The sequence below is a fragment of the Hoplias malabaricus genome, chromosome 10 (genome assembly GCF_029633855.1).
Source record: "Hoplias malabaricus isolate fHopMal1 chromosome 10, fHopMal1.hap1, whole genome shotgun sequence".
NCBI lineage: Eukaryota > Metazoa > Chordata > Actinopteri > Characiformes > Erythrinidae > Hoplias > Hoplias malabaricus.
Window position 1 is genome coordinate 34,547,976 of NC_089809.1, and position 27,431 is coordinate 34,575,406.

Consider the following 27,431-nt stretch of genomic DNA (forward strand, 5'->3'; position numbering starts at 1 on the left):
TTAACACGGGTCCTGAGGCGTGGCCGCCCCCTGTTGGTTGGAGGACCGCGGCACAGGTGGCCACTTACAGAGAATAATGGGGAGCCCTATATTTACGCTTTATGAATCCTTCGAATATAATGTTAATGAAAATGAAAGTATAAGTTCATTATTTCTTTTCTGTAATTCTGCAGGATTTATATTTTCTAAACACATAAGTCCTTTCTTAACAGAAGTGGAATTCATGGAACTGCTCTATTGCACTATTACAATTTAGTTGTTCTTATAGTTCTAGTTATAATTGAGTTTTGCCTAATTCAGGTGTTTCTCAAGCTTTGTCAATAGGTTCCAAATACGTTTGCAAACCACTGTGTTTATAATCTTTTGGCAATGTATGTTTAATAAAAAAGGCAAGTGCATTTTAAACAGCAAATTCTTTTTTTTATTGTTCACCCGAGGTAGGAAGTTAAGATCAGAAGCTACTGGTGAAACTCACTCTTCATCATGTCCTTTCTGTAACAAAGAAAGAAGAAAGTTATTTCGCCTTATCTATATTTTTGATAGAAGTAAATAATAAGAAAAGTGAGTCCCCACTTGCTTGCCTTGGAACCTGAATCCCGACTTTTTGCTCTCAGCTTGTTGACCTGAGACTCAGCAATATCAGCCCTCTCCTCTGCCTCATCCAGCTCATGCTGCAGCTTACGCAACTTTCCAAGGTTGGCATTAGCCTGTTCCTCCTGGAAATAAGAAGTAATAGTTTTTGGCAAATACACACTTGCCATGCAAAGTAGGGATTCAGCACACTTGTCAAGTGATTTACTTACAGATTCTTCAGCAGTTCTCTTATAGGATTTAACCTTCAGCTGGAGTTTGTCCACCAGATCCTGAAGGCGGGCCAGATTCTTACGATCCTCCTCGGTCTACAACAGAAATATGGAGAGAGTCTGTTTATATTTTGTCCCTTTTCTAATGGTGTAAATATTGCTAACCCTTTATTAATAAGGTGAAAACCTGGTATGTTAGCTCCTTAATGCGCCGCTCATATTTACGAACACCTTTAACGGCATCACTGGCCTTCCTCTGTTCCAGGTCCACTTCAGTTTCCAGTTCTCTGACCTAGAAATGTTAGGGGTTAAATAATTGTGGAATCAGAGTCAAAAACATTTTACATTGAATTTGTTAAACAAATAAAAAACAACAGCTCACCCTGGCCTCCAGCTTCTGGACTTGCTTCTTGCCTCCCTTCATAGCGATTTGTTCAGCTTCATCCAGACGGTGCTGCAGGTCCTTGATGGTCTGCTCCATGTTCTTCTTCATCCGCTCCAGGTGAGCGCTGGTGTCCTGCTCCTTCTTCAGCTCCTCTGCCATCATGGCAGCATCAGTGATAGCTTTTTTGGCTTTCTCCTCAGCATTCCTGCATTCCTGGACAGCCTCCTCCACCTCAGTCTGAAGCTGAGCTGTGTCTCCCTCCAGCTTCTTCTTCTGGTTCAGCAGACTGGTGTTCTGAAATGTGAAAAAGTATAAATTGAGTGAATTTGTGTCTCTTTATGGAGCATATGCTTGTTTGTTGTATATTTATTTATTTATTACATGGAAGTTCTACTTACCTGAGAGTGCAGCAGTTGCACCCTCTCACTGACGTCCAGCAGTTCCTGCTCAGCCAGTTTGCGTCCTCTCTCAGTCTGCTCCACTAGTGATCTCAGTTCATCCAGTTCAGCCTGCAGCAGATTATTGCGTCTCTCCACAATGGCAATGTTCTCTTTGAGATCATCATTACCACGAAGAGCATCATCCAGCTGCAGTTGAGCATCCTGTAAAGTGCAGATTTTGAAAGGAAAAAAGTAATTCAACATACAGTTATTAGTCATTTCCAACTCCAATGCTTATTGGCTGTAAGCATATCAGGTGATAGGTATGAGCACTCTTGAAATAGCTAAGATATTGGGGCATGATCACAGAACCATAAAATGATGTGTTGCAAATAGTCAATATTGTTGCCAGAAACTTGCTGATTGAAAAAGATGCATATTATCTTCCAACGACTTCAGAAGAATCAAACGTGAAGCAACCAGGAACCCATTATCCCCCCGTGCTGTCAAGGTGTTCATTGCTCAGAGACATGGCCAAGGGTAGGAAGGCTGAAACCCATCCACCATTGAGCAAGAGTTAAAATGTCAAGACTGGGCCAAGAAATATCTGAAGACAATTTTTTCAAAGGTTTTATGGACAGATGAGATGAGAGTGATTCTTGACAGACCACCTGGATGGACCCATGCCTGGATCAGTAACGGGCAGAGCTCCACTTCGACTTGTGGAGGTGAGGTACTACTCCCAAACCTGCTGTCAACTTTTAGAAGACAGCTTCCTTAAGCAGTGGTACATGAAAAGTCTGAATCTTTCAAGAAGAACATGATTTTTTTATGCAGGATAATGATCCATTGTATGCATTGCAGTACTCCACTGAGTGGGTAACCAATAAAGGCCTTAAATATAAAAGAATAACAACTTGCCTCACCTAAACCCTATTGAGAACATGTGGGACCATCTTAAATGGCAGATTTATGGTGAAGAAAAACTACGCCTCTTTGAACAGTGGCTGTGGTTGCTGTTGCACACACAGTTTATTGTCAACAGATTAAGACACTGACAGACTATATATATATATTCAGAGCTTACCTTCATATGTCCATGGAGAGCCTTGAGTTGCTTCTGTGCCTCTGAAGCCTGTCTGTTAGCTTGGCTGAGTTGGATCTCCATTTCATTGAGGTCTCCCTCCATCTTCTTCTTTATCCTAAGGGCTTCATTCCTGCTGCGTGTCTCTGATTCTAAAGAGCTTTGCAGGGTGTCCACCACTCTCTGCTGGTTCCTCTTGGACTGCTCCATCTCCTCATCTTTCTCAGTCAGCTTACGCTCAATATCAGCCTTCACCTGGTTGAACTCAAGTTGAGCCCTTAGGATCTTGCCCTCCTCATGCTCAAGGGAACCCTTTAATTAAAAAAAAAAGGTAAACAGCTTTAAGGGCAACCTAGAACAGAACACTTACTACTTTGTCATTTTGATCCCCTTTTTGCCATTCTGAAAGCACAATTTTGATTACTAATAACACTAACATTGTGGTAAATGGACACCACTGTTCCCTAGAAAGACATTTTGTAGGGTGCGGTAAGGTAACCCAGTTATGGTGAAACTTTATAAAATAAATTCTCGAGTCTCTATGGTTTGGCAATATTTTAAGAGATTTTTTAATAGTGAAACTTAAAAATCATTTAAAACCTTCTTAACACTTACTTCAGCTTCCTCTAGGGCAGATTGTATCTCAGCCTTCTCCTGCTCCAACTGTTTCCTTGCTTTTTCCAGCTCATGAATACTCTTTCCACTCTCACCAAGTTGTTCAGTGAGGTCTGAAATTTCCTCTGTTTAATAGAGAACAAGTGCTGAATAAAAACAATCACCTGGTAATAGCAATATTGGGGTTTTGAACAAAAGTGAAATTATAGTTACCCTGGAGGTTCTTATTCTCCCTTTTCATAGTCTCTAAGTGATCCAATGACTCCTCATAAGAATTCTTCAGTTTGAAGAGCTCAGTGCTCAGTGATCTAGCTTCTTTTTGGGAGCTCTCCAGCTCAGTCTGAGACTCTTCATACTTTTGTTTCCATTCAGCCAGAACCTGAGGGCATTAAGCAAAAACCCTCATTTATTACACACTAAGGAAACCAGGTTGAACTTTTCTGTGGTTTTAACATTTGTATATAATGTATTACACATCAGGTGTTTTGGACAAGTAAAAAAAGTACAAGATAGACATAAGCACCTTGTCAAAGTTTCTTTGCTTCTTGTCCAGAGCAGCTGCAGCAGCATTGGATCGTTCCACATCAACCATAAGATCTTCAATCTCATTCTGGAGTCTGTGCTTGGTCTTCTCCAGAGAGGAGCATTTGGCATTGACAGCTTCCACAGCTTCCTCTGCATCTTGCAGACGCTGAGCAAGTTTCTTCCTGATTTAAGTGAAACCATGAAATATTACTTCCTGTTTCCTGCAGAAATATATTTACTTAGAGTATAAGTGTTTACTCAGTAGGTAGGACTTAGTTATCATATATTCTGCTGCTATACAGTTAACAACACAGTTTCATCAAAAATATTTGCCGAAATTTAAATTTAAATTCTTGCTGTCAAAACTGGTTATGTACATGGCCCTTACTTTGCATCCTCCAGCTCCTCTGTTCTCTGGATGGCGTCAGTTTCATACTTGGTCCTCCATTGAGCCACCTCAGAGTTGGCCTTGGAGAGACTGCGCTGCAGCTCACCCTTGGCCTCCTGCTCCTCCTCAAACTGCTCTCTCAACAAGTCAGAGTCATGGCGAGCTGACTGCACTGCATGAGCCAGGGCATTCTTAGCCTAAAAAATATTTGGGAGTAATATTTAATAGGTACGTTTTGAAGTATGTTTTGGTTTTGAAGCTTTGACAACACTGTTATAAATTTACCTTGACTTCCTCTTCCAGTTGTCTCTTGAGGTCCTCAATCTGCTGTGTGTAGGATTGTTTCCCTCTTGTCAGTTGTGTAATCAGTGAATCTTTTTCTTCCATCTGCCTGGAAAGCTCACCTAGAATACAACGTAATTAAGTTTCACTTCACAGATCTGACTTATTTCAATTCAGATTAATGATACCCTTACCGTTTTCCGTCTGAAGCTTGGCTTTTTGCATTGAAAAATCATTGATTGTGCGCTGGCCTTCTTCAGCTTTAGTTCTGAATTCAGTCATTTGGTCCTCCAGGGTTCTACACATTTTCTCCAGGTTTGTCTGGAATATTTTTGATAAATCATACGTTTAGAATTTCAAATATAGTTTACGTGGCTTTAAATACTGTGCCTATTAACGTAGTATATTAATACCTTGGACTTGGCCGTCTGTTCCATGTTGGAGACCACATCATCCAACTCCAGTCTAAGTTCACTCTTCTCCTTTTCCAACTTCTGCTTCACACGCTGAAGGTTGTCAATCTGTTCCCCCAGGTCTGCTACACTGTCTGCATGCTTTTTCCTCAGTGTGGCAGCAGTGGCCTCGTGATGCAGTGTGGCCTCTTCGAGGTCTCTGCGCAGTTTCTGGAACTCGGCCTCTCTCTTCTTGTTCATTTCAATCTGGGCAGCAGTGGCACCACCAGCTTCCTCCAGCCTCTCGCTGATCTCTTCCAGCTCTCTGGCCAGGTCTGCCCTCTGCTTCTCAACCTTGGCTCGGGCAGCTCTTTCAGCCTCCAGCTCTTCCTCAAGCTCTTCAATGCGGGCCTATTACCAGAAATGTCTCATTGTTTAGTCTGATTCATAGTTAAGAATTTAACTTGGGTATTTATTGGGTATTTGCTTTTATCCATACCTGCAACTCCTTCAGTTTCTTCAGGAGTTGGGCTCCTATTGCTTGTTCATCCTCAATCTTGCTGTTGAGCTGGCTGATCTCAAAATCTTTTCTGCAACACAAGAAATTGCAGCAGTATTAGTAGTTTGAAAAGTTAAGATTAACTAAACTCTGGTATCCCTTCTCTTACTTCTTCAGCCTCTCCTCCATTTGCTGCTTATCATTTTCCAGGTCCATAACATTCTCTTGAGTCAACTTCAAATCACCTTCAAGCTTTCTTTTGGCACGCTCAAGATCCATTCGGATTTTCTTTTCTTGCTCGAGGGAGCCTTCAAGCTAGTGTGTAAAATAAATCAATATATAAATAAATAAATAAACAAATAAAAGGCAATTGAATGCAATAATTCTTTAAACAAAATTCTTGTAGTCTTAACACTGACACATGTACTCACATCATCAACTTGCTGCTCCAGCTTGGATTTAGCCTTGGTCAGAGTGTTGACTTTGTCTTCCTCACTCTGGAGGTCATCAAGTGTTTGCTGATGTGCCTCTTGGAGAGCTTTCTTCTCCTTGGTCAGCTTAGCAATGATTTCATCAAGAGCCGCCATTTCCTCAGTAAGGTTTTTAACCTGAGAAATTGTAACAAATCTCTTTAGGGCTTTGAGTAGCAAACAACATTTTGGTAAATTAGATATGCAAATGAAATTAAACAACCTCCTTATAATTTAGAAGGCAAAAAGACTATTATTAAAAAGAAGAAAAAAACAACAACAAGAACCTTGTTTTCAGTGGCATGCTTTTCTTTCTCCACTTTGGCCAGAGTAAGCTCCAGGTCATCAATGTCCTTCTTAAGCTCAGAGCATTCATCTTCCAGCTTTCTCTTCTTTGCAACCAACTCAGCATTCATCTCGTCTTCATCCTCCAGTCTCTCAGTCAGCTCTTTGCACTTAGCTTCAAGTTGAATCTTGTTCTTAATTAGACCTTCACATCTCTCCTCAGCATCTGAGAGATTATCTTGCTCCTATGATTATGATTGTAAAATTAGTATGTTTACCTATGAACTAGTGATACATGTACATTTGAAATGTTTTTTTATAGACCACTCACAGATTGGACTTGAAGCTGCAGGTCATTCTTCTCTTGGAGAAGAGTCACCATTTTCTCTTCAAGTTCCTTCCTGCGAGCTTCAGATTTAGCATAGGCCTCCTTAAGTTTAGTGAATTCCTCCTTCATGTTGGCCATTTCTTTCTCAGCCTCAGCAGACTTCAGCAGAGGTTTGATCTTGAAGTACAGCTTCATCCAGGGCCAGTTCTTGACACCCATGAAAGCACGGACATTCCACTGGATCACAAGCAAAGCATCCCTGCAGAGATTAAGAGACAGTATTTTTTGTCTTTTCTTAAAAGACTGTGAAAAATATTAACATTTGAAAGAGGATTTTCTGCGAACCTCCTTTCAACAATCTTCTGGAATTCAATTCTTGACAGAAGACCACGTGCTCTGGCCTGAATACCAGTGATGATAAGAGCAAGACGATCATCTCGCATCTCCTCAAGTTGACCAAGAAGACCAGCTTTGAAGAACACCTACACAGAGACACAATAGAAAGAGTTTGAAAGATGTCTGAGAAGACAAGTAGAAGCTGATACAGTGTGATTTAGCTTCTATCAAATATGATTACACTTTTTTGGTCCTGGAAGAAATTGCAGAATGTGCCTCAAACCTTTGTACCTTTGTATGTCCCAGTTTATACTGGTTGTGGTCAATGTCCAGAGAGCCAAGTAGTTTCTCTGCACCCTTTTTGTTGTCAATAAACTGTCCCTCAGGAATGGCAGCGGGATTCAGGATACGGTAACTGAAAATGACACAGCAAAATAATCCAGGATTCAATATATGAAAGTTTTCCAGTTTTCAGAATTTATTTTTCATGGCAAGAAAGTTCTCACCGTTGTTTAAAGTCACCATATAGGATCCTGTTGGGGAATCCTTTTCTGCAGATTCTGATTCCTTCCAGCACACCGTTACAGCGCAGCTGGTGCATGACAAGAGGATTCTCCATGGCCCCAGGAGTCTTTGTCTCATTGGGGATGATGCAGCGCACAAAGTGGGGGTGAGTTGACCTCAAGTTGGTCATCAGCTTGTTCAGGTTTTCCTGTGGATGGGCACCAGAAGGAGTTACAGTTAATTACTACAAACATTTTCATGTACTGTGTTAAACAGAAGGGCATGAGCTCACCCTATGGAGGGCAGACACTGTCTGGAATGAAGAACCCTTCTTTTTGCTGCCACCTTTACCTTTCCCACCACTGGAGTCTGAGGTTTGTTTTGGGAAAAAAATAATATTTTCAGAAATCATTTAAACTTGTTTCATATATATGGATCAGAAAATAATGGACCTAGTCATACCTGAGTCAGCTCCAGCATAGCCAGCGAAAAGCTGACCCAACAACTTCATAGTCGACTTCTGGAAAAGTCCTACAACAGTTTCATTCAGAGGATCCTTGTTCTTCACCAGCCAGTTGTTGATGTTGTAGTCGACAGTGCCAGCGTAGTGAACCAGGGCAAAATGAGCCTCTGGTTTACCCTTCACAACCCTGGGCTTCTGGAAGTTGGGATTTTTGCCCAAGTGGTTATCATAAAGCTTGGCTTTGAAGGTGGAGTCGCTGGCCTTGGGGAACATGCACTCCTCTTCAAGGATGGACATGATACCCATGGGCTGTAATTCAAAGGTTTGTGTAGCTTCAGTTCTATGAAACAGGACATGTGGATTTCAAATTAAACTAAGCTGTATTTACTTACCTTTTCAATGAGCTCAATGCAGGCCTGCAGGTCCATGCCAAAGTCAATGAACTCCCATTCAATCCCCTCCTTTTTATACTCTTCTTGCTCCAGCACAAACATGTGGTGGTTGAAGAACTGCTGCAACTTCTCATTAGTGAAGTTGATGCACAGCTGCTCAAAGGTGTTAAACTAATGGAGAAATGTGAAATCATTAACAAATGAAACACTTAACTATGCACAAACTGTCAATATGAAAGTAATCATAAAAAAAACATGACTTACATCAAAGATTTCAAAGCCAGCGATGTCCAGTACACCAATGAAGTACTGGCGGGGCTGTTTGGTGTCCAGGGACTGGTTAATTCTCACAACCATCCAAAGGAACATCTTCTCATACACTGATTTTGACAGAGCACCAATAGCGTAGTACACCTATAGGAATGACAGAGGATAATTACATTCATAAGTTCCAGAAACTGCGCAGAGAACTCTAAAAGAATATTGTAAACATTAGTCTGAATTTGCACCTGCTGGACATTCTGCCCTTTGGTGACCCACTCATTTCCTACTTTGACTCTTGGGTGGCACAAACCCTTAATCAGATCAGCAGAGTTTAGGCCCATCAGGTATGCGACTTTGTCAGAATCTGTTCAGGGTAGAAAGAGAGTGTAAACTAATTTTTCACAGGTGATTATTACGTTTAAAATTGTATGAAATGCATCTCTCTCGCTCGCTTGCACTAACCCTCAGTGCCATCAGCCTCAGCCTGCTCCTCTCTCTGCTTCTGCTTAAACTTCGTGTTGCCAAAGTGCATGATGGCACCAATCAGTTTGTAGATGCCATTTTTCTCCTCTTGAGTAAAGCCCAGCACATCAAAAGCTTCCTGTTGATCACATAAATTTTGTTCTCTGTGGCTGTGGGAGTACACGGAATATGATAGCAAGTTTGCTGTAAATTTTTTTCACACTTACATCCGTAGCCATAAGCTCTTCACCATCATTAATAGATGCCACTTGGGTCTCTCCTTGGGAGATGTATGCGTAGTCATAAGGATTGTTGGTGATGAGTAACATTTCTATGAGACAAAGAATATTCATGTCTTTTAACATGTCTGTTAGTTCTAAAGAATTGCAGCAGTCTCTAACACCCATGATAATCAATTAAACATGCTTTGCTGAATCTGAAATTGAAAAGTTTCCTACATATATTAAGTATAGCTCTCCACTTACCCAGCAGCTCAGGTTTCTTCTGAGACAGGATCTGGTAGAAGATGTGGTAGTCTCTCTCAGCTTTAAGCTGGAAAGTGACACGTGATTTCTCCAGAAGATCTACACAGACATTAATTTGTCAAAAGTTGGTTGATTAAAATACTGTATGAGTCTTTTGCAAATTTACCTCAGAGAAAGTCGTACTCACAAGTCTCAATGTCAGCCGAAGCCAGCTTTCCACTGACACCGAAGTGGATACGGATGAATTTACCCTGTAAAGTTAAAGAGCTTAATTATGTCGGACATTCTCTGAAACCTAATGAGAGAAGTGTTTGCAAATATGCAGTAAACTTACGAAACGTGAGGAGTTGTCGTTTCTGATGGTCTTGGCGTTACCAAAAGCCTCCAGGGCAGGGTTACACTGAATGATTTGATCCTCCAGAGTTCCCTGAAGTGAACAGTTCAAATGTGTTTAAAACTGCATATACTTGTACTAACTCACACGTGCTTGTATAAGTAAACACATTCATTTACCTTTTTTTCCATGGCTGAGTCTTTCTTACCAGATGTTGCTGCAATACTGGCAAAGTACTGGATTACTCTCTTGGTGTTGACAGTCTTTCCTGCACCAGATTCTCCGCTAGAGATGAGAATTGTGTCTCAAGTTTATCAGACAAATTAAATACATTTTAGCATCAATTATTTATGAATGTGACATGTTCTATACTTACGTGATAAGAACAGACTGGTTCTCTCTGTCTGTGTGATCAGAAAATATAAAGGTTTATTTCAACAATTGTTTGTAACTAAACAGTAATTATTGTCACTGTTAAAATAAATATAACTTTCCAGGAACAGGAAAAGACTGTATTTCTCTGATGGTAACAGTAAAAATTAACCACAGATAATGTGTTTTATACTCTTTATAGCTCAGAAATGTGAAAAATATCTTTATTGGGTGCATGTCCAAAAGTTTCATTTGTGAAATGGACTATTATAGACAGCAAATATTGACAATCATGGATTTCTTTTGGTGGATTCCAATGAGCCACATCCAACTCTGTGTAACTGCAGTCTGCAGTCTGTTCTCTTAAAACACTGCTGCTATGAATCCATATTTTAGCAGAGTTTATCATTACTATTCTTGATGGTAATCACCGTATTTAATCCTTATTGTGATTAATTAAAGCAACACTGCTCTAATATTTCACGTGAGTAAATGTGCTATCAGTTGTTAATTTTAGCATGGACACTCAAACAGTACAGGGAGAATGAGAGAGGGGGGAGATATGTGGTTTTGATGGACAGGTCTAGCAGCCTATGGAGATACTAGTTAAAGAAACTGGGTGATTTCATTCAGACTGGTATTGCAGTGGCAGTGGGTTAAGCTCCTACCTGACAGCATGTACTGATAGGCATTATCAGAGATGGAGAAGATGTGGGGAGGAGCTTCTGTTCTCTTCTTGCCCCTGTAGGCCACAACAACTTCTTGGTTGTACACTGGCAACCACTTGTAGGGGTTGACAGTTACACAGAAAAGCCCAGAGTAGGTCTATAGACAGAGGTGGAGAAAGTGTTAACGTGAAATCTGTGCTTTTACACTTGTGTTGGACAGCTGCTGACAGATATTTTCTAAACTCACGTAGATCATCCAGGCTGCGTAACGCTCTTTGAGGTTAAACAGCACAGCAGGCTCGTGCAGGAAGGTGAACATCGCCATGTCCTCAATTTTATCAAACTTTGGCGGGTTCTGAGGGTGGACATCAACCTCCTTGACAGTCACAGTCTGTAAAACAGAGGGAAATATCCTTAGCTCATGGACTGGCAAACGGCTTCTTGGTGAGTATTAGACTCTTTCACAATCAGTGAACAACATCACCAAGCATACTTTAAGATCTTTGATAAGAAAATTCTAGATTATTCATTAACTCTGCTGTGTAACATCATCCAAGAAAGCTGTCAGCTCTTGGGGTTATAATTCTGATCCAGAGGATCTGTTTCCAGAAAAAAATCTCCACTGATATTAAAAATGATTTTTAATTAATGTCTGGGGAATTGACACATTTTTTGAAGAGAGTTGAAGCCACCTTTGAATCCTTTGATTCTTAAACCACATAATCACTTGCATACAAGATATGATTTTGAAAACCCTGCTTTAAAAGTCCCATTAATTAAAAGATATTTGTGGGCCAAAACACATTTTGGTACTTTTGATTTGTTAATGTACACACATTTCTAGTGTAAGGTCCCTACCTTTCCAAATTCAGTGTCAACGGTGACTTTGTCTCCGTCTCTGCTGACAATGGAGGCTTTGACATACTCGACTTCAGGGTCCGGCACAAAACATTCCTTCTTCATGTCAAAGGGTCGGGTCTGGGCTTCCAAGCGCTCTTTATCTGACTTGCGCAGAAAAGAGGCTGCAGCCCCAAACTCCGCCATTGCCGCATCTCCCATCTTTCAAGGAATCTGAAGAGTCATTCAGAACATAAAGTGAAAACTGAAATAAGAGAACATCTAGTTTTTTTTCTATTTTAGTTTGGATAATTTTTTTCTGTACAAATATATCAAACACTAATGATCATACATACAATGGTAGAACAGCCAGGAGAAATGTGATGTACTAGACCTGGAAAGAAGTAAAAAATAAATAAATAAATAAATAATTGTAAATTCAGCAATCACATAATTTGAAAGTTTTTTTTTAATTGTCACAAATCAATACCTTATATCCTCCTGTTTCATGCACATATCAGTAGAAGTAAAGGCTAAACAGAGCTTACCTTGAAGTGAAGTGAGTTATGTAGTTAGAGCCTGTCCTAGTGTCTCTTTATATAAAGACGGAATAGAAACAGACAGTCAGGAATATACGTGGTGGTGACGTTGACATGCTGTATTTGGTGAGAAGTGTGTGCTCCCTTTTGGGTGACACAAAACATCTTTATACGTGAGGCAGTAGCAGAGCAGGTGGAGAGCGTTTCCACAATGAAAAAAATGAAAAGAGTCTGAATCAGCTGCTGTCTCTCTCTAGCAGTAGCTGAAGGCTAATATCTATCTATATCACTGTCTGTGGGTTTGTTTAGATTTACAATCAAAAAAGAATTGTATTAACATTAAACTTAGTCTTTACTAATTTAAACCTTACCTATCTTTGTTTTTAATACATTTTTATTGCATTAATTATGCTAAATTATTTATCTTAATTTGTTCCATTTATTTATATAAAACTCCTTATTATAATAATTATCATTACTACTATTATTATTATTATTATTATTATTATAAAGAGAGGTGATAATTTGTCCATACCTGTAAAGGTGCTAATTAGTCTTTATAAGATCATTTTGTGGCATTATATACCCTTCTATTTATTTTTTATGGTGTTGCTGTAAAGACACTGAACATTTTTGTCTCATACCTACAACATAATTTTGGAGAAGTGCCAGGACAGTCATTTAGATCTGTCACATGCTGTTCTTCTCAATCAGTGCGAGGCACCCATGAGGAATTTCACAGGTTTATCTTTGTGCTCAAGGATAATGGCAAGGAAACAATGCAGTGCAAACAAGATGGCACTATATGAGTATGAGTACTATAGAACTCCCAGTGGACAGCACTGAAGTCAAACTGGAAAGCTATAGAATTGTGACCTTGCGTTTACATGGACCCCAAAAAAAGACAGGTGTTTGTCTCTTTAACAGTGTCAGCTGTGTCTGCTCATGCTAACTTATATATTCTACAAAGGCTTCTCTTTTTCTCCCAGCTGTTTTACATATACGTCAGTCATCAGTCAACATTAGGGTCTTTGACGTTTTTTTCATCTGTGCCAGGAAGTTAATTTCAATCCAGATCAGATGCTAGACGGTTAAACTTCAGGACATACACGATATAAAAACTGTATATCAATCAGCGAGTTTAAACATATCTAGCAATAAAGTGAACACTATTGCATCCTTAATATTCCATTAAATCAGAGCCATTAACCTTTTTGGTACCTTCTCTTATTGGAGACTTGTATAACATTAATGTTCTGTCACATTAATGTTCTGTCATTGTTTCTGCGTTCACCTGCGTGACTTCAGAAACAATCACCCTCCTCAGTTCTTCACGTTTATAGTCTCACATATATGTAACAGAACTTGTTAATAAAAGTTATACCATATAGTACAAGAATCCAGAGGACATTAAGTTCTGATTCTCAAGCAATTCGTTTTGTGTTGTTACTCAAATAGAACCAACGAAGAACACTTAAAATAGTCCTTTATTAGTCCCACAGTGGGGAAATTCACAGCATAAACACTTATTACAAAACTACTTGTATTTCTACTTAGGAAATATTTTACCCATTTTGTGTTTTGTAATTTTATTCAAGCACAGAAGTATTGTATGTTCTTCCATAGTGTGTGTAGTAGTCAATGCATTCTCCTAGTGACAGCAGCAGTTACTATGAAATTAAACAATTTGAAATTATTTGGAATTTATCAAATTTTGTATTTATTTCTTTGTATTCAGTATAGAGCTTTCTTATTTTGTACGAAATATTAGACGCTTATAATGTCACTTTTTAATTGATCTGTTAGCACCTAGATTTATGATACAGCGGTGTCTGTATTGTTACTTGACACCACTTATTATAAAAATAGTAATGTTTTGTCTAATTATATCAGTGAATGATAAGCTATTGGATAGATATTAATTACAGAATCTTCTTAATACTTGAATATAATAAGATGCTTCTCAGTCCTAGACCTGGAGTATCACTGCCATGAAAAATAAAAAATGCATATTTTCCTGCTCTAACACATCATGTTCACTACTGAAAAGGCTTGTGTGTGGATTCATGAATAACATTAAGAATTATTGTACACTACCACTGTGTACAGTGCTTCTTAGTGTTATTTATGAATCAATACACAAGCCCTTTCAGTTGTGAACATGATGTGTTAGAGCAGGGAAATATATACAGTATGAAGCAAATGGCAATTACATAAAATGGTAATCTAGAGTGAATAATAAATACATTAAAAGTCTGGTCTATAGAGCTGTGCTGAGGAGGAGCTTGGTGTTGTTAGCGGAACACGTGTAAACTCAGGTCAAGCTAACTACCTTGTCCTCTGCTCTGCCCGAGGATACAGTTAGACTATTATCACCACCATCTCATGATTTGAATCTGACCCACCATCCATCAACAGAGACCCCCTGTGGAAGGTCAGGCCTGCCTTGACCTTATGTCCCGCAATTGTCTTGCTCTCCCTCATGAAACACCTTACTTAGTCTTAGCACTTATGCAGTCTATTCTAAGCTCCATAGTGCTTTATGGAGTCTCATTCTCAGCTGTCAGAGTGACCCGGATTTTCATCATGCTGAAGCAGGGGTCGAAGAAATAGTGGTACCTTACAGCTTTGTCCCTTTGTGTTGAAAGCTGTAACCTGAGCCTCCTTTTGTCAAACACCGCACTATTATTAGGAAGTTCTTGCATCTGTCGTGAACAAAAGGTTAGAGAGAGCTCGTCTCGCTTCGTCATCAGTATTTCTGCAACTTCACTTATGCAGACAGGCACGTTTTCCATTATTTTTAACATTATTATTAACATTAATAGATAATGTAGCTTCAAAAAATAATACTACCTGCAAAAAACACTGTGTTTACAAAGAAACAGAAGTAAAGCATCAGTTAATGTTCTGCAAACCTGACTAATTAAGCTGATGTAGTTTTATTCAGAGGGTAATTTTCACAAAGCTCAGATAAATAACTATACATACATGGCCGTTTTAGCTAGTGTCTTTTTTAATGATTTAACTATTGTTGACCTCACTCTTAGTAGGACGTGGGGCAGAGTGTGGTCAGTTAGCTGATATTGGCTAAAAACTGATATTTTAGCCTATTTTGCTTTTGTATTATGTGCAAGATACAAAAATAATTAAATATTTGATATTTATTTAAATTCAATGTTTATTTATCTACTGGTTTGTTTTGGGGCGGCACGGTGGTGCAGCAGGTAGTGTCATCGTCACACAGCTCCAGGGACCTGGAGGTTGTGGGTTTGATTCCCGCTCCCGGTGACTGTCTGTGGAGTGTGGTGTGTTCTCTCTGTGTCTGCATGGGTTTCCTCCGGGTGCTTCAGTTTCCTCCCACAGTCCAAAAACCCACGTTGGTAGGTGGATTGGCGACTCAAAATGACTGTAGGTGTGAATGTGTGAGTGTGTGTTGCCCTGTGAAGGACTGGCACCCCCTCCAGGGTGTATTCCTGCCTTGCGCCCAATGATTCCAGGTAGGCTCTGGACCCACCGTGGATAAGCGGTTACAGATAATGAATGGATGGATGGTTTATTTTGCATGTGCACATTTTGGAACTCACATTAATTCATGTAAGAACAATTCTTTTATCTTTTAAGACCCAGTTGTTTTTATGAAAAAGCCCTGCTATTTTAGTTCAGTATGTCATGACTCTTAGGCCAGACGTATTTAACAGTCAGATTGTTCTGTCTGCATCTAAAACTTCAGTTTTGTTCCATTGCGCCTCTTTATCCTGTTCAGGGTAACAGTGGGTGTGGAGCCTACCCAGAATCACTGGGAACAAGGTAGATGCAAACCTGTTCAGGGAACCCATCCATCACAGGGCAGCACACACACACACACACACACACACACTTTTGCACAGCCAGTCCCAACCTACCGACATGTGTTTTTGGACTATGGGATAAAATCAAAAGAGCACCTGGAGGCAACCCTCACAGGAACAGAGAGAACCCACCAAACTCCTCACAGACGTGTGGAGGGGTTTGAACGCACAACCCCAGAACCCTGGAGCTGTGTTACGACACTACCTGTTGAGCAACGGTGACGTCCATCTAAATTTAAGTTGTTTTTGTTTAAGACTGTTATATACATTTATATACACAGATTATAACAATTATAAAATATGTATTTACTTTTTATTCTGATGTCTGACTTTTGAGCTTTCCTGACCTTAAAACATATTTCTTAAATGCTGTACCTTAGTGTACTGTGTGCTTTCTGTCCATAAAAAAAATCAGTGTGAGCACTTTATTTCATATTATACAGACTTTATTTTGTACATTTGGTGACATTTATAAAGCACTACATTTAAAGAGCTTTTCAGAGAGGTCCTACTGAGAGCCTCATTCTTCATCATGCCCTTTCTGTGGTAGGAAAGTAAAGTAAAGAGGGAAAGGCTGTCATTAGCAAAACAGGCAATATAAAAAAAACATGTATAATGCTTCTTTCTTAAGGTCAAATTCACAGGTATTGCATTTATTTTGGGAATATATTACAGAAACTTTAGATTTATCCAAGTCACTCTGTTGCAAACAAAAGTTTTTGTTGTTATTTGCTTACCTTCGAGCCTGAGTCACGGCTTTTTGCTCTCAGCTTGTTGACCTGAGACTCAGCAATATCAGCCCTCTCCTCTGCCTCTTCCAGCTCATGCTGCAGCTTGCGCAACTTCCCAAGATTGCCATTTGCCTGTTCCTCCTGAAAAGAACAAGAATACATTACCATTCAGTGTTTTTAAAAATAATAAGCTTTGATTGAACTGTTGTGTAATTATAAATACTCACAGCCTCCTCTGCAGCTCTCTTGTAAGATTTAACCTTTAGCTGCAGTTTGTCCACCAGGTCCTGCAGGCGGGACAGATTCTTGCGATCCTCCTCAGTCTGGATGAAAATAATAAAGTGTAAAATAAGAGGCTGTAAATACTGACAGTCATAGACAGTAACTTCTATCAATGATATATGCAAATTATTTAGCAGGGTTCATGAAACAATGTTATCCAAGATCTGACATCAATTCTTAAACAAAGTTTCAGAAGACGTCAAGACTTGTTGAGGAAATAAGTACCTGGTAGGTCAGTTCCTTGATGCGTCTTTCATATTTGCGGACACCTTTAACAGATTCACTGCTCTTCCTCTGTTCCATCTCCACTTCGTTCTCCAAGTCTCTCACCTATGAAAAAGAAAATGCCAGTGTTCATTCTCGAAGGAACAAGGCATGAAAATCAATAAGTCATCAAAGTTCAGCTTCTCACCCTGGCCTCCAGCTTCTGGACTTGCTTCTTGCCTCCCTTCATAGCGATTTGTTCAGCTTCATCCAGACGGTGCTGGAGGTCCTTGATGGTCTGCTCCATGTTCTTCTTCATCCGCTCCAGGTGAGCGCTGGTGTCCTGCTCCTTCTTCAGCTCCTCTGCCATCATGGCAGCATCAGTGATAGCTTTTTTGGCTTTCTCCTCAGCATTCCTGCATTCCTGGACAGCCTCCTCCACCTCAGTCTGAAGCTGAGATGTGTCTCCCTCCAGCTTCTTCTTCTGGTTCAGCAGACTGGTGTTCTGAAATGTGAAAAGTATAAATAGAGTGAATTATTGACTGTTTTGTGGGGCATATGCTTGCTAGCTGTATTTTTTATATGGAAGTTCTACTCTTCTTACCTGAGAGTGCAGCAGTTGCACCCTTTCACTGACGTCCAGCAGTTCCTGCTCAGCCAGTTTGCGTCCTCTCTCAGTCTGCTCCACTAGTGATCTCAGTTCATCCAGTTCAGCCTGCAGCAGATTATTGCGTCTCTCCACAATGGCAATGTTCTCTTTGAGATCATCATTACCACGAAGAGCATCATCCAGCTGCAGTTGAGCATCCTGTAATATATGTAATGTAATTGAGCTTTTTATGTTAATATTAAAATAATGTTTTTTTTTACAGTCACTTCAGAGCTTACCTTCATATGTCCGTGGAGAGCCTTGAGTTGCTTCTGTGCCTCTGAAGCCTGTCTGTTAGCCTGACTGAGTTGGATCTCCATTTCATTGAGGTCTCCCTCCATCTTCTTCTTTATCCTGAGGGCTTCATTCCTGCTGCGTGTCTCAGATTCTAAAGAGCCTTGCAGGGTGTCCACGACTCTCTGTTGGTTCCTCTTGGACTGCTCCATCTCCTCATCTTTCTCAGCCAGCTTACGCTCAATATCAGCCTTCACCTGGTTGAACTCAAGCTGAGCCCTTAGGATTTTGCCCTCTTCATGCTCAAGTGAGCCCTTAAAGTGAATGAAAATTTAATTTAAATATATATTCATTTTTCATGTGAAATCTTATGAACATTTTCTGCATAAATGTGGTTACATTTTTTTACCTCAGCTTCTTCCAGAGCTGCCTGAATTTCAGCCTTTTCTTGTTCCAGTTGCTTTCTAATTTTCTCAAGCTCATGAATGCTCTTACCACTCTCACCAAGTTGCTCAGTGATATCTGAAATCTCCTCTGTTGAAAAGATCATGTTCTAATTGATTAACATTATAGCTCCTTACATTTTCAGTGCTACTCATTTAGATGCATTCATGAACAGATTCTACTGACCTTGGAGGTTCTTATTCTCCCTCTTCATGGTCTCCAGATGGTCAAGGGCCTCCTCATAAGAGTTCTTAATTTTGAAGAGTTCAGTGCTTAAAGACCTGGCCTCCTTCTGGGAACTCTCCAGTTCAGTCTGTGACTCTTCGAATTTCTGCTTCCACTCTGCCAACACCTGTTAACATATGTAAAGGACAATGTTTTAAGATTAGTAAATGTCTATATAGAGTGCACTTGTTTACATTTCAAGGAATAAGAATCTATTGGAATTACTAGCCTTGTCAAAGTTTCTTTGCTTCTTGTCCAAAGCAGCTGCAGCAGCATTGGATCGTTCCACATCAACCATAAGATCTTCAATCTCATTCTGGAGTCTGTGCTTGGTCTTCTCCAGAGAGGAGCATTTGGCATTGACAGCTTCCACAGCTTCCTCTGCATCTTGCAGACGCTGAGCAAGTTTCTTCCTGAGTGACAGAAGAGGATAAGGGTTTGAAAACATGGGAATCATCTTTGTTGGAAAACAGCTTCTTGCTATATGAATATGAATATACATATTGTCTCTTACTTGGCATCCTCCAGCTCCTCTGTTCTCTGGATCGCATCAGTTTCATACTTGGTCCTCCACTGAGCCACTTCAGTGTTGGCCTTGGAGAGACTGCGCTGCAGCTCACCCTTGGCCTCCTGCTCCTCCTCAAACTGCTCTCTCAACAAGTCAGAATCGTGGCAAGCTGACTGCACTGCATGAGCCAGGGCATTCTTAGCCTGATCAGATATTTAAAGTAAAAATGTTACATACAATAATGGAAAAGTAATGGCACTCAAAGAAATGATGCAAGAGATTGTCAAGGCTACCTTGACTTCTTCCTCTAGCTGTCTCTTCAGGTCCTCAATTTGCTGAGTGTAGGACTGCTTGCTTCTTGTGAGCTGGGAGACCAAAGAATCCTTCTCCTCAAGCTGTCTGGAAAGCTCCCCTGAATGGATATAACCATTATTTTCATCCTTTACTTGGATTAGATTACAAACCTAGCTAAAATATAAATATACTTACCATTCTCAGTTTGAAGCTTGGCTTTCTGCATGGTGAAATCGTTGATGGTGCGTTGGCCCTCCTCTGCCTTCAATCGATATTCACTCATTTGATCCTCCAATGTTCTGCACATTTTCTCCAAGTTTGTCTAAAATGCAACAAGATAAAATATTGAATAATGACATAATCATATATAAAAGATAATAACATCTACCTCTGTCATAGTATCCCATATGTAGCATAAGGTTTCCTACTGTTACTACAAACCTTAGACTTGGCAGTCTGCTCCATGTTGGAGACCACATCGTCCAGTTCCAGCTTAAGCTCAGTCTTCTCCTTCTCAAGCTTCTGCTTCACACGCTGAAGGTTGTCAATCTGTTCTCCCAGGTCAGCCACACTATCAGCATTTTTTTTCCTCAGTGTAGCAGCAGTGGCCTCATGTTGCAGAGTGGCCTCTTCGAGGTCTCTGCGCAGTTTCTGGAACTCGGCCTCTCTCTTCTTGTTCATTTCAATCTGGGCAGCAGTGGCACCACCAGCTTCCTCCAGCCTCTCGCTGATCTCTTCCAGCTCTCTGGCCAGGTCTGCCCTCTGCTTCTCAACCTTGGCTCGGGCAGCTCTTTCAGCCTCCAGCTCTTCCTCAAGCTCCTCAATGCGGGCCTAGATGTGAAGTCAGTTATAATCTTTAGCATTGGTTGAGTGAAAGCCACAGTTTTCTTTTACATTGGAAGAATTTAAAAGTTACCTGCAGCTCCTTTAGTTTCTTCTGGAGCTGGGCACCTATTGCTTGTTCATCCTCAATTTTGCTGTTAAGCTGGCTGATTTCAAAGTCTTTCCTATGAGGCGAAAACAATATTGAGATATTTTTTGTTTACTCAGAGTACAAAAATGTAAAGATTCATCACTTGAAGTTGGTATCTTACTTCTTTAGCTTCTCCTCCATCTGTTGTTTGTCATTCTCTAGGTCCATAATATTCTCCTGGGACATCTTTAAGTCACCCTCAAGCTTTCTCTTAGCTCTCTCAAGATCCATACGTATCTTCTTTTCTTGTTCTAATGACCCTTCAAGCTGCATAGAAAAGGCATATATTGCATGTGGTTAATATAGCTTCATCAGTCTTTATAGAGCATTTTTTCTATGATTATTTATTTGAACATACATCATCAACTTGCTGCTCAAGTTTGGCTTTGGCTTTTGTCAGTGAGTTGACTTTGTCCTCCTCACTTTGGAGATCATCCAGTGTTTGCTGGTGAGCCTCTTGGAGAGCCTTCTTCTCCTTAGTCAGCTTGGCAATAATTTCATCCAGAGCTGCCATCTCTTCAGTAAGGTTTTTAACCTAAGAAATAACACTAAAACTTGAGTGGACTTGTCTGTTAACACCCATGTTTTTGATGTTCATCATGCTCAAGAACCAAATTGTACCTTGTTCTCAGTGGCATGCTTTTCTTTCTCCACTTTGGCCAGAGTAAGCTCCAGGTCATCAATGTCCTTCTTAAGTTCAGAGCATTCATCCTCCAGCTTTCTCTTCTTAGCTGTTAGCTCAGCATTCATCTCTTCTTCATCCTCCAGTCTCTCAGTTAGCTCTTTGACCTTGGCCTCATGCTGGATCTTGCTCTTGATCAGACCTTCACACCTCTCTTCAGCATCCGAGAGATTATCTTGCTCCTAGTCAACAAAATGTTAATATGCTTTAGTTTTGAGGGTGAAAACACACGGTATTAACAGAGTTATGGAACGTTAAGGTCATCATTTTCTGTACTCACAGATTGCACTTGGAGTTGCAGGTCATTCTTCTCTTGTATAAGTGAAACCATCTTTTCTTCTAGTTCCTTCCTGCGCGATTCAGATTTAGCATAGGCCTCCTTCAGTTTAGTGAATTCCTCCTTCATGTTGGCCATTTCTTTCTCAGCCTCAGCAGACTTTAGCAGAGGTTTGATCTTGAAGTACAGCTTCATCCAGGGCCAGTTCTTGACACCCATGAAAGCACGGACATTCCACTGGATGACCAGCAAAGAGTCCCTTCAGAGATGAAATTAGAGTACAGTGACCTATTATGTTTAGACATATGTGAAATAATAAGTCATATTTGAAAGAGTCTGTACCTCCTCTCAACAATCTTCTGGAATTCAATTCTTGACAGAAGACCACGTGCTCTAGCCTGAATACCAGTGATGATAAGAGCGAGACGATCATCTCGCATCTCCTCAAGTTGACCAAGAAGACCAGCTTTGAAGAACACCTACACAGAGACATAATAGAAACCGTGTGAGAGACTTTATGTCTAAATAGAACTCTAGAAGCTGAAAATTGGACATTATTGCTTTTGGCACCTTTGTATGTCCCAGTTTATACTGGCTGTGGTCAATGTCCAAAGAACCAAGAAGTTTTTCTGCCCCCTTCTTGTTGTCAATGAACTGACCCTCAGGAATAGCAGCGGGATTTAGGATACGGTAACTGATATTATAAAAAAAAAAAGTTTAAATACATGAATGTGACTTTAATTTAGAGGAATAATAAGCATCTTTAATTATATAAATCTCACCGTTGTTTAAAGTCACCATACAGGACCCTGTTGGGGAATCCCTTTCTGCAGATTCTGATTCCTTCCAGCACACCGTTACAGCGCAGCTGGTGCATGACAAGAGGATTCTCCATCACTCCAGGAGTCTTGGTCTCATTGGGGATGAGGCAACGTACAAAATGTGGGTGGGTGGATCTTAAGTTGGCCATCAGCTTGTTCAAGTTCTCCTGCAGACGATATAGAGGTGTAATGTTTGAATTTCCTTGCTTTATCATAATTTTAATCGATTCACAATGGTCAAGAGAAGGGCTCACCCTGTGGAGCGCAGACACGGTCTGGAATGAAGAACCCTTCTTTTTTGCACCTTTGCCACCTTTTCCACCATCTGAAGCTGTTTACAACAAAGTAGTTTTCCACTCAGTAAGAGTTTCAATAAAACTAACTTTGCACAATGGATTTCTGGGTTCATTCATACCTGAATCAGCTCCAGCGTATCCAGCAAACAGGAAAGATAACAGCTTCAGAGTCGACTTCTGGAAAAGTCCTACAACAGTTTCATTCAGAGGATCCTTGTTCTTCACCAGCCAGTTGTTGATGTTATAGTCGACGGTGCCAGCGTAGTGAACCAGGGCAAAATGAGCCTCTGGTTTACCCTTCACAATCCTGGGCTTCTGGAACATGGGGTTTTTGCCCAAGTGGTTGTCATAAAGCTTGGCTTTGAAGGTGGAGTCGCTGGCCTTGGGGAACATGCACTCCTCTTCAAGGATGGACATGATACCCATGGGCTGTAATTCAAAGTAAGTTTTATAATGTGGTGTTCTTGTTATTTTTCTTTAAATTAATAGAGAAAACATTTGGAACTGAATTATAATTTACTGCACAATTAGCACTAATTGATTTTGAATTGATCTAAATCACAATAAATGAAATACACTTTTGTTAATCAAACAACACATGACATGTTACTGTACTAAGTTCATACTGAATAAATTCTCCAAATAAATAAAAGTTATAGTAAGTGGTGCAAAAAAAACATTTGCACATTAATGACTTATATTTATTTACCTTTTCAATGAGCTCAATGCAGGCCTGCAGGTCCATGCCAAAGTCAATGAACTCCCAGTCAATCCCCTCCTTCTTATACTCTTCTTGCTCCAGCACAAACATGTGGTGGTTGAAGAACTGCTGCAACTTCTCATTAGTGAAGTTGATGCACAGCTGCTCAAAGGTGTTAAACTAGTGGAGAAATGTGGAATCATTAACAAATGAAACACTTATCTATGCACAAACTGTCAATATGAAAGTAATCATAAAATAAACATGACTTACATCAAAGATTTCAAAGCCAGCGATGTCCAGTACACCAATGAAGTACTGGCGGGGCTGTTTGGTGTCCAGGGACTGGTTAATTCTCACAACCATCCAAAGGAACATCTTCTCATAAACTGATTTTGACAGAGCACCAATGGAATAGTACACCTATAGGAAGTAAGACAAATATGTCATATACATATAATATTAGCAATTTTGAAAGACACAAAAAAAGAGCTTGTATATGCACCTGCTGGACATTCTGCCCTTTGGTGACCCACTCGTTTCCTACTTTGACTCTTGGGTGGCACAAACCCTTAATCAGATCAGCAGAGTTTAGGCCCATCAGGTATGCGACTTTGTCAGCATCTGTTCAGGATAGAAAGAGAGTGTAAACACATGTTTCACAGGCAATTATTAAGTTTTAAATTGTATGAAATGCATTTCTCCATTTCTATCTCTCTCTCTCACACACACACACACACTAACCCTCAGTGCCATCAGCCTCAGCCTGCTCCTCTCTCTGCTTCTGTTTAAACTTCATGTTGCCATAGTGCATGATGGCACCAGTCAGTTTGTAGATGCCATTTTTCTCCTCTTGAGTAAAGCCCAGCACATCAAAAGCTTCCTGTTGATCACATAAATATTATTTATTGTACTAACATAAGTAGGAAATGGCATTAAAATATCCACTGTCAAGTTTTAGACTCACGTCAGTAGCAATAAGTTCATCACCATCATTAATGGATGCCACTTGGGTCTCTCCCTGGGAGATGTATGCGTAGTCATAAGGGTTATTGGTGATGAGCAACATTTCTGCAAGTCGTTAAGAAACAGCCAGTTATGGACTTTGGAAATATTCAAGGTGTGTTATTGCAGGGACTCTGGTTAACACTTTAATAAACATCTCAAAGCTTTGAAGCATTGTATAATTATAAAACTGTTTAATATTATTATTATTATTACTATTATTATTTAATTGAAGCAGTTTAAATAAGGGCCTTAAACTAAAGTGACTGATATTGGCGCCACATATAAGTTATGACCTATCATTCCCAAGCATTTATGTTCATAAAGAAGACACAGTCTGTGTCAAAACCTTAAATGACTCAGGTCTTTTCCAAGAATAACAAGATAAAAATGTATCAAACTGAGTGATTGTTTCTTAACAAGGCCTTTTTTATAAATACATTTACTTGGGAATGTTAACAAGGTGTAAATATCCATGAATGTGGCCCCAATACAGTGTCAACTTGTGAATGATGAAATAAGCAATACATGCATATACATGTATATTTTGATTTTAAATATGTTTCAGTGCTAATAGGTTTGTGGCTGAAGTGTGTCATATGTATAATCTAGTAGTTGTGATATTGAGAACACTCCACATACCCAGCAGCTCAGGTTTCTTCTGAGACAGGATCTGGTAGAAGATGTGGTAGTCTCTCTCAGCTTTAAGCTGATAAGTGACACGTGATTTCTCCAGAAGATCTACACAGACGTTAGTTTGTCAGAAATAGTGAATTAAAACATTTTTAAGTCTTAAAGTAATGCGCTTAAAGAAAACGTCTACTCACAAGTCTCAATGTCAGCCGAAGCCAGCTTTCCACTGACACCGAAGTGGATACGGATGAATTTACCCTGTAAAGTTAAAGAGCTTAATTATGTCAGACATTCTCTGAAACCTAATGAGAGAAGTGTTTGCAAATATGCAGTAAACTTACGAAACGTGAGGAGTTGTCGTTTCTGATGGTCTTGGCGTTACCAAATGACTCCAGGGCAGGGTTACACTGAATGATTTGATCCTCCAGAGTTCCCTGTAGTGAACATTTCAAATGTGTTTAAAACTGCATGTACTCGTATAACTCACACGTGCTTTTATATGTAAATACATTCATTTACCTTTTTCTCCATGGCTGAGTCTTTCTTACCAGTTGTTGCTGCAATACTGGCAAAGTACTGGATTACTCTCTTGGTGTTGACAGTCTTTCCTGCACCAGATTCTCCGCTAGAGATGAGAATTGTGTCACATGTTTATCAGACGAATTAAATACATTTTAGCATCAATTATTTATGAATGTGACATGTTCTATACTTACGTGATAAGAACAGACTGGTTCTCTCTGTCTGTGTGATCAGAAAAAGGAACAGACCTTATTTTTATAAGGTACAATAACATCATTTTACATGACTGAATAGTTATATTGTCACTGTTACAAAAGAGTATGATCAGTTAATTAATTATTATTTATTTTTCATTTGTATAGTGAATATATATTATGTTGCCATATAGACTGGTATTGCAGTGGGTTAAGCTCCTACCTGACAGCATGTACTGGTAGGCATTATCAGAGATGGAGAAGATGTGGGGAGGAGCTTCTGTTCTCTTCTTGCCCCTGTAGGCCACAACAACTTCTTGGTTGTACACTGGCAACCACTTGTAGGGGTTGACAGTCACACAGAAAAGCCCAGAGTAGGTCTATAGACAGCGATGGAGAAAGTGTTAACATGTGAAATCTGTGCTTTTATACTTGTGTTGGACAGTTGCTGACAGATATTTTCTAAACTCACGTAGATCATCCAGGCTGCGTAACGCTCTTTGAGGTTAAACAGCACAGCAGGCTCGTGCAGGAAGGTGAACATCGCCATGTCCTCAATTTTATCAAACTTTGGCGGGTTCTGAGGGTGGACATCGCAGTCTTTGACAGTCACAGTCTGTAAAACAGAGGAGACTTTTAGTTCATGGAGCTGCTAATGTAGATGCTTAAATTGATAGTATCAGCAGGGCAAGACTATTTACCTTCCCAAACTCTGTGTCAACAGTGACTTTGTCTCCATCTCTGCTGACAATGGAGGCTTTCACATATTCAACTTCAGGGTCTGGCACAAAGCATTCCTTCTTCATGTCAAAGGGCCGAGTCTGGGCCTCCAGTCTCTCCTGCTCAGATTTACGCAGGAAAGAAGCTGCAGCTCCAAACTCTGCCATCACTGAGTCACTCATCCTGAAGCCTGGAAGCACTTCCTACCTGTTCTTGTCTGCAGATGTGATGATATTCTGAGAATGAAACAAAGAAATCATCCTTTTTTTCATGTTCTACAGATACATCAATTCAGTAAATATCTGCAGTGTCTACGGCATCATCTGTGTCACGATTAGAAAGAACTAATGGGAGGGGCAAAACAATCTATTACTGATTATTTTATTTGGACATAACAAACATCTTTGTCTTTTCACAAGAACTACAAGAACTTGGTGCTGGTGTATTGCTCTTTGCTCTTACCTCTAGGCTCTCCTGTAGTCTGTGTCTCTGGAGACCAGCAGCTCTCCTTTTAAATGGAGTTGTTCATCCCAAAATGGTCATTTGCCTGGATGTCAATGACAGGTCCAGTTAATTTGAGTACAAAACTGGCAAGTGATTGGAGGAGGTTTGCATCACCACTCTCCATATTTGGAGCTTCTTTTACGACGATGTGTCAGGTCAAGAAGATCAACACTGGACGTCAGAATGTCTATTTTGGAGTTCACCTTCTTACACAAGCTGCCCCTTGCAGTCAAAGACATCCAGTGCTGTTATATTTAACTATTTTTTGTTAAATGCTGTTGTTTAACAGCTTGTATGACAGTAAGATGTATACATTATTTTATATCCCTTAAGCAGCTGAGGTATTCTTCTTCAGGTCCATGGAGTTGTCATTTTTGCCCTGCATTTTGACCTCTTTAATAACCCAATATATTTATGACTTATGAATTATTACTGATTTCTTACTGTTTTTAAATAGGATGTAACTGACATAGATCTTCGTTTGTGATGTGTTTGTTCAGCATGTTGTCATTCTTAACACAGCTAATCATGGTAAAGCAGCCTGCTTCTCTGGTAAGAGATGAATTGGGCAATAAAAATTTTGTGCCTACATT

At 39.9% G+C, this 27,431-nt stretch overlaps 1 protein-coding gene across 1 annotated transcript; it reads right to left on the reverse strand.

The window, feature by feature from the left end:
- LOC136708043 (uncharacterized) lies at positions 1–26,516 on the reverse strand. Its single transcript, XM_066682305.1, is given in 71 exon segments — positions 1–63; positions 582–899; positions 991–1,095; positions 1,186–1,482; positions 1,587–1,790; positions 2,656–2,964; positions 3,268–3,392; positions 3,481–3,646; positions 3,791–3,974; positions 4,181–4,377; positions 4,466–4,584; positions 4,657–4,783; positions 4,876–5,265; positions 5,354–5,444; positions 5,523–5,668; positions 5,785–5,961; positions 6,111–6,353; positions 6,440–6,695; positions 6,782–6,918; positions 7,064–7,187; positions 7,279–7,484; positions 7,569–7,638; positions 7,729–8,048; positions 8,132–8,302; positions 8,396–8,545; positions 8,641–8,759; positions 8,858–8,996; positions 9,085–9,188; positions 9,343–9,441; positions 9,530–9,593; positions 9,677–9,799; positions 9,844–9,961; positions 10,053–10,080; positions 10,717–10,873; positions 10,964–11,107; positions 11,575–11,775; positions 16,678–16,812; positions 16,899–16,994; positions 17,179–17,283; positions 17,366–17,662; positions 17,762–17,965; positions 18,046–18,354; positions 18,450–18,574; positions 18,671–18,836; positions 18,939–19,122; positions 19,224–19,420; positions 19,511–19,629; positions 19,707–19,833; positions 19,953–20,342; positions 20,428–20,518; positions 20,606–20,751; positions 20,843–21,019; positions 21,106–21,348; positions 21,447–21,702; positions 21,786–21,922; positions 22,014–22,137; positions 22,226–22,431; positions 22,519–22,989; positions 23,270–23,440; positions 23,534–23,683; positions 23,766–23,884; positions 24,005–24,143; positions 24,228–24,331; positions 24,908–25,006; positions 25,093–25,156; positions 25,240–25,332; positions 25,418–25,523; positions 25,615–25,642; positions 25,838–25,994; positions 26,087–26,230; positions 26,316–26,516. Coding segments are annotated over 71 exon segments (11,871 nt in total).
- Between the last annotated feature and the right edge of the window lie 915 nt (positions 26,517–27,431).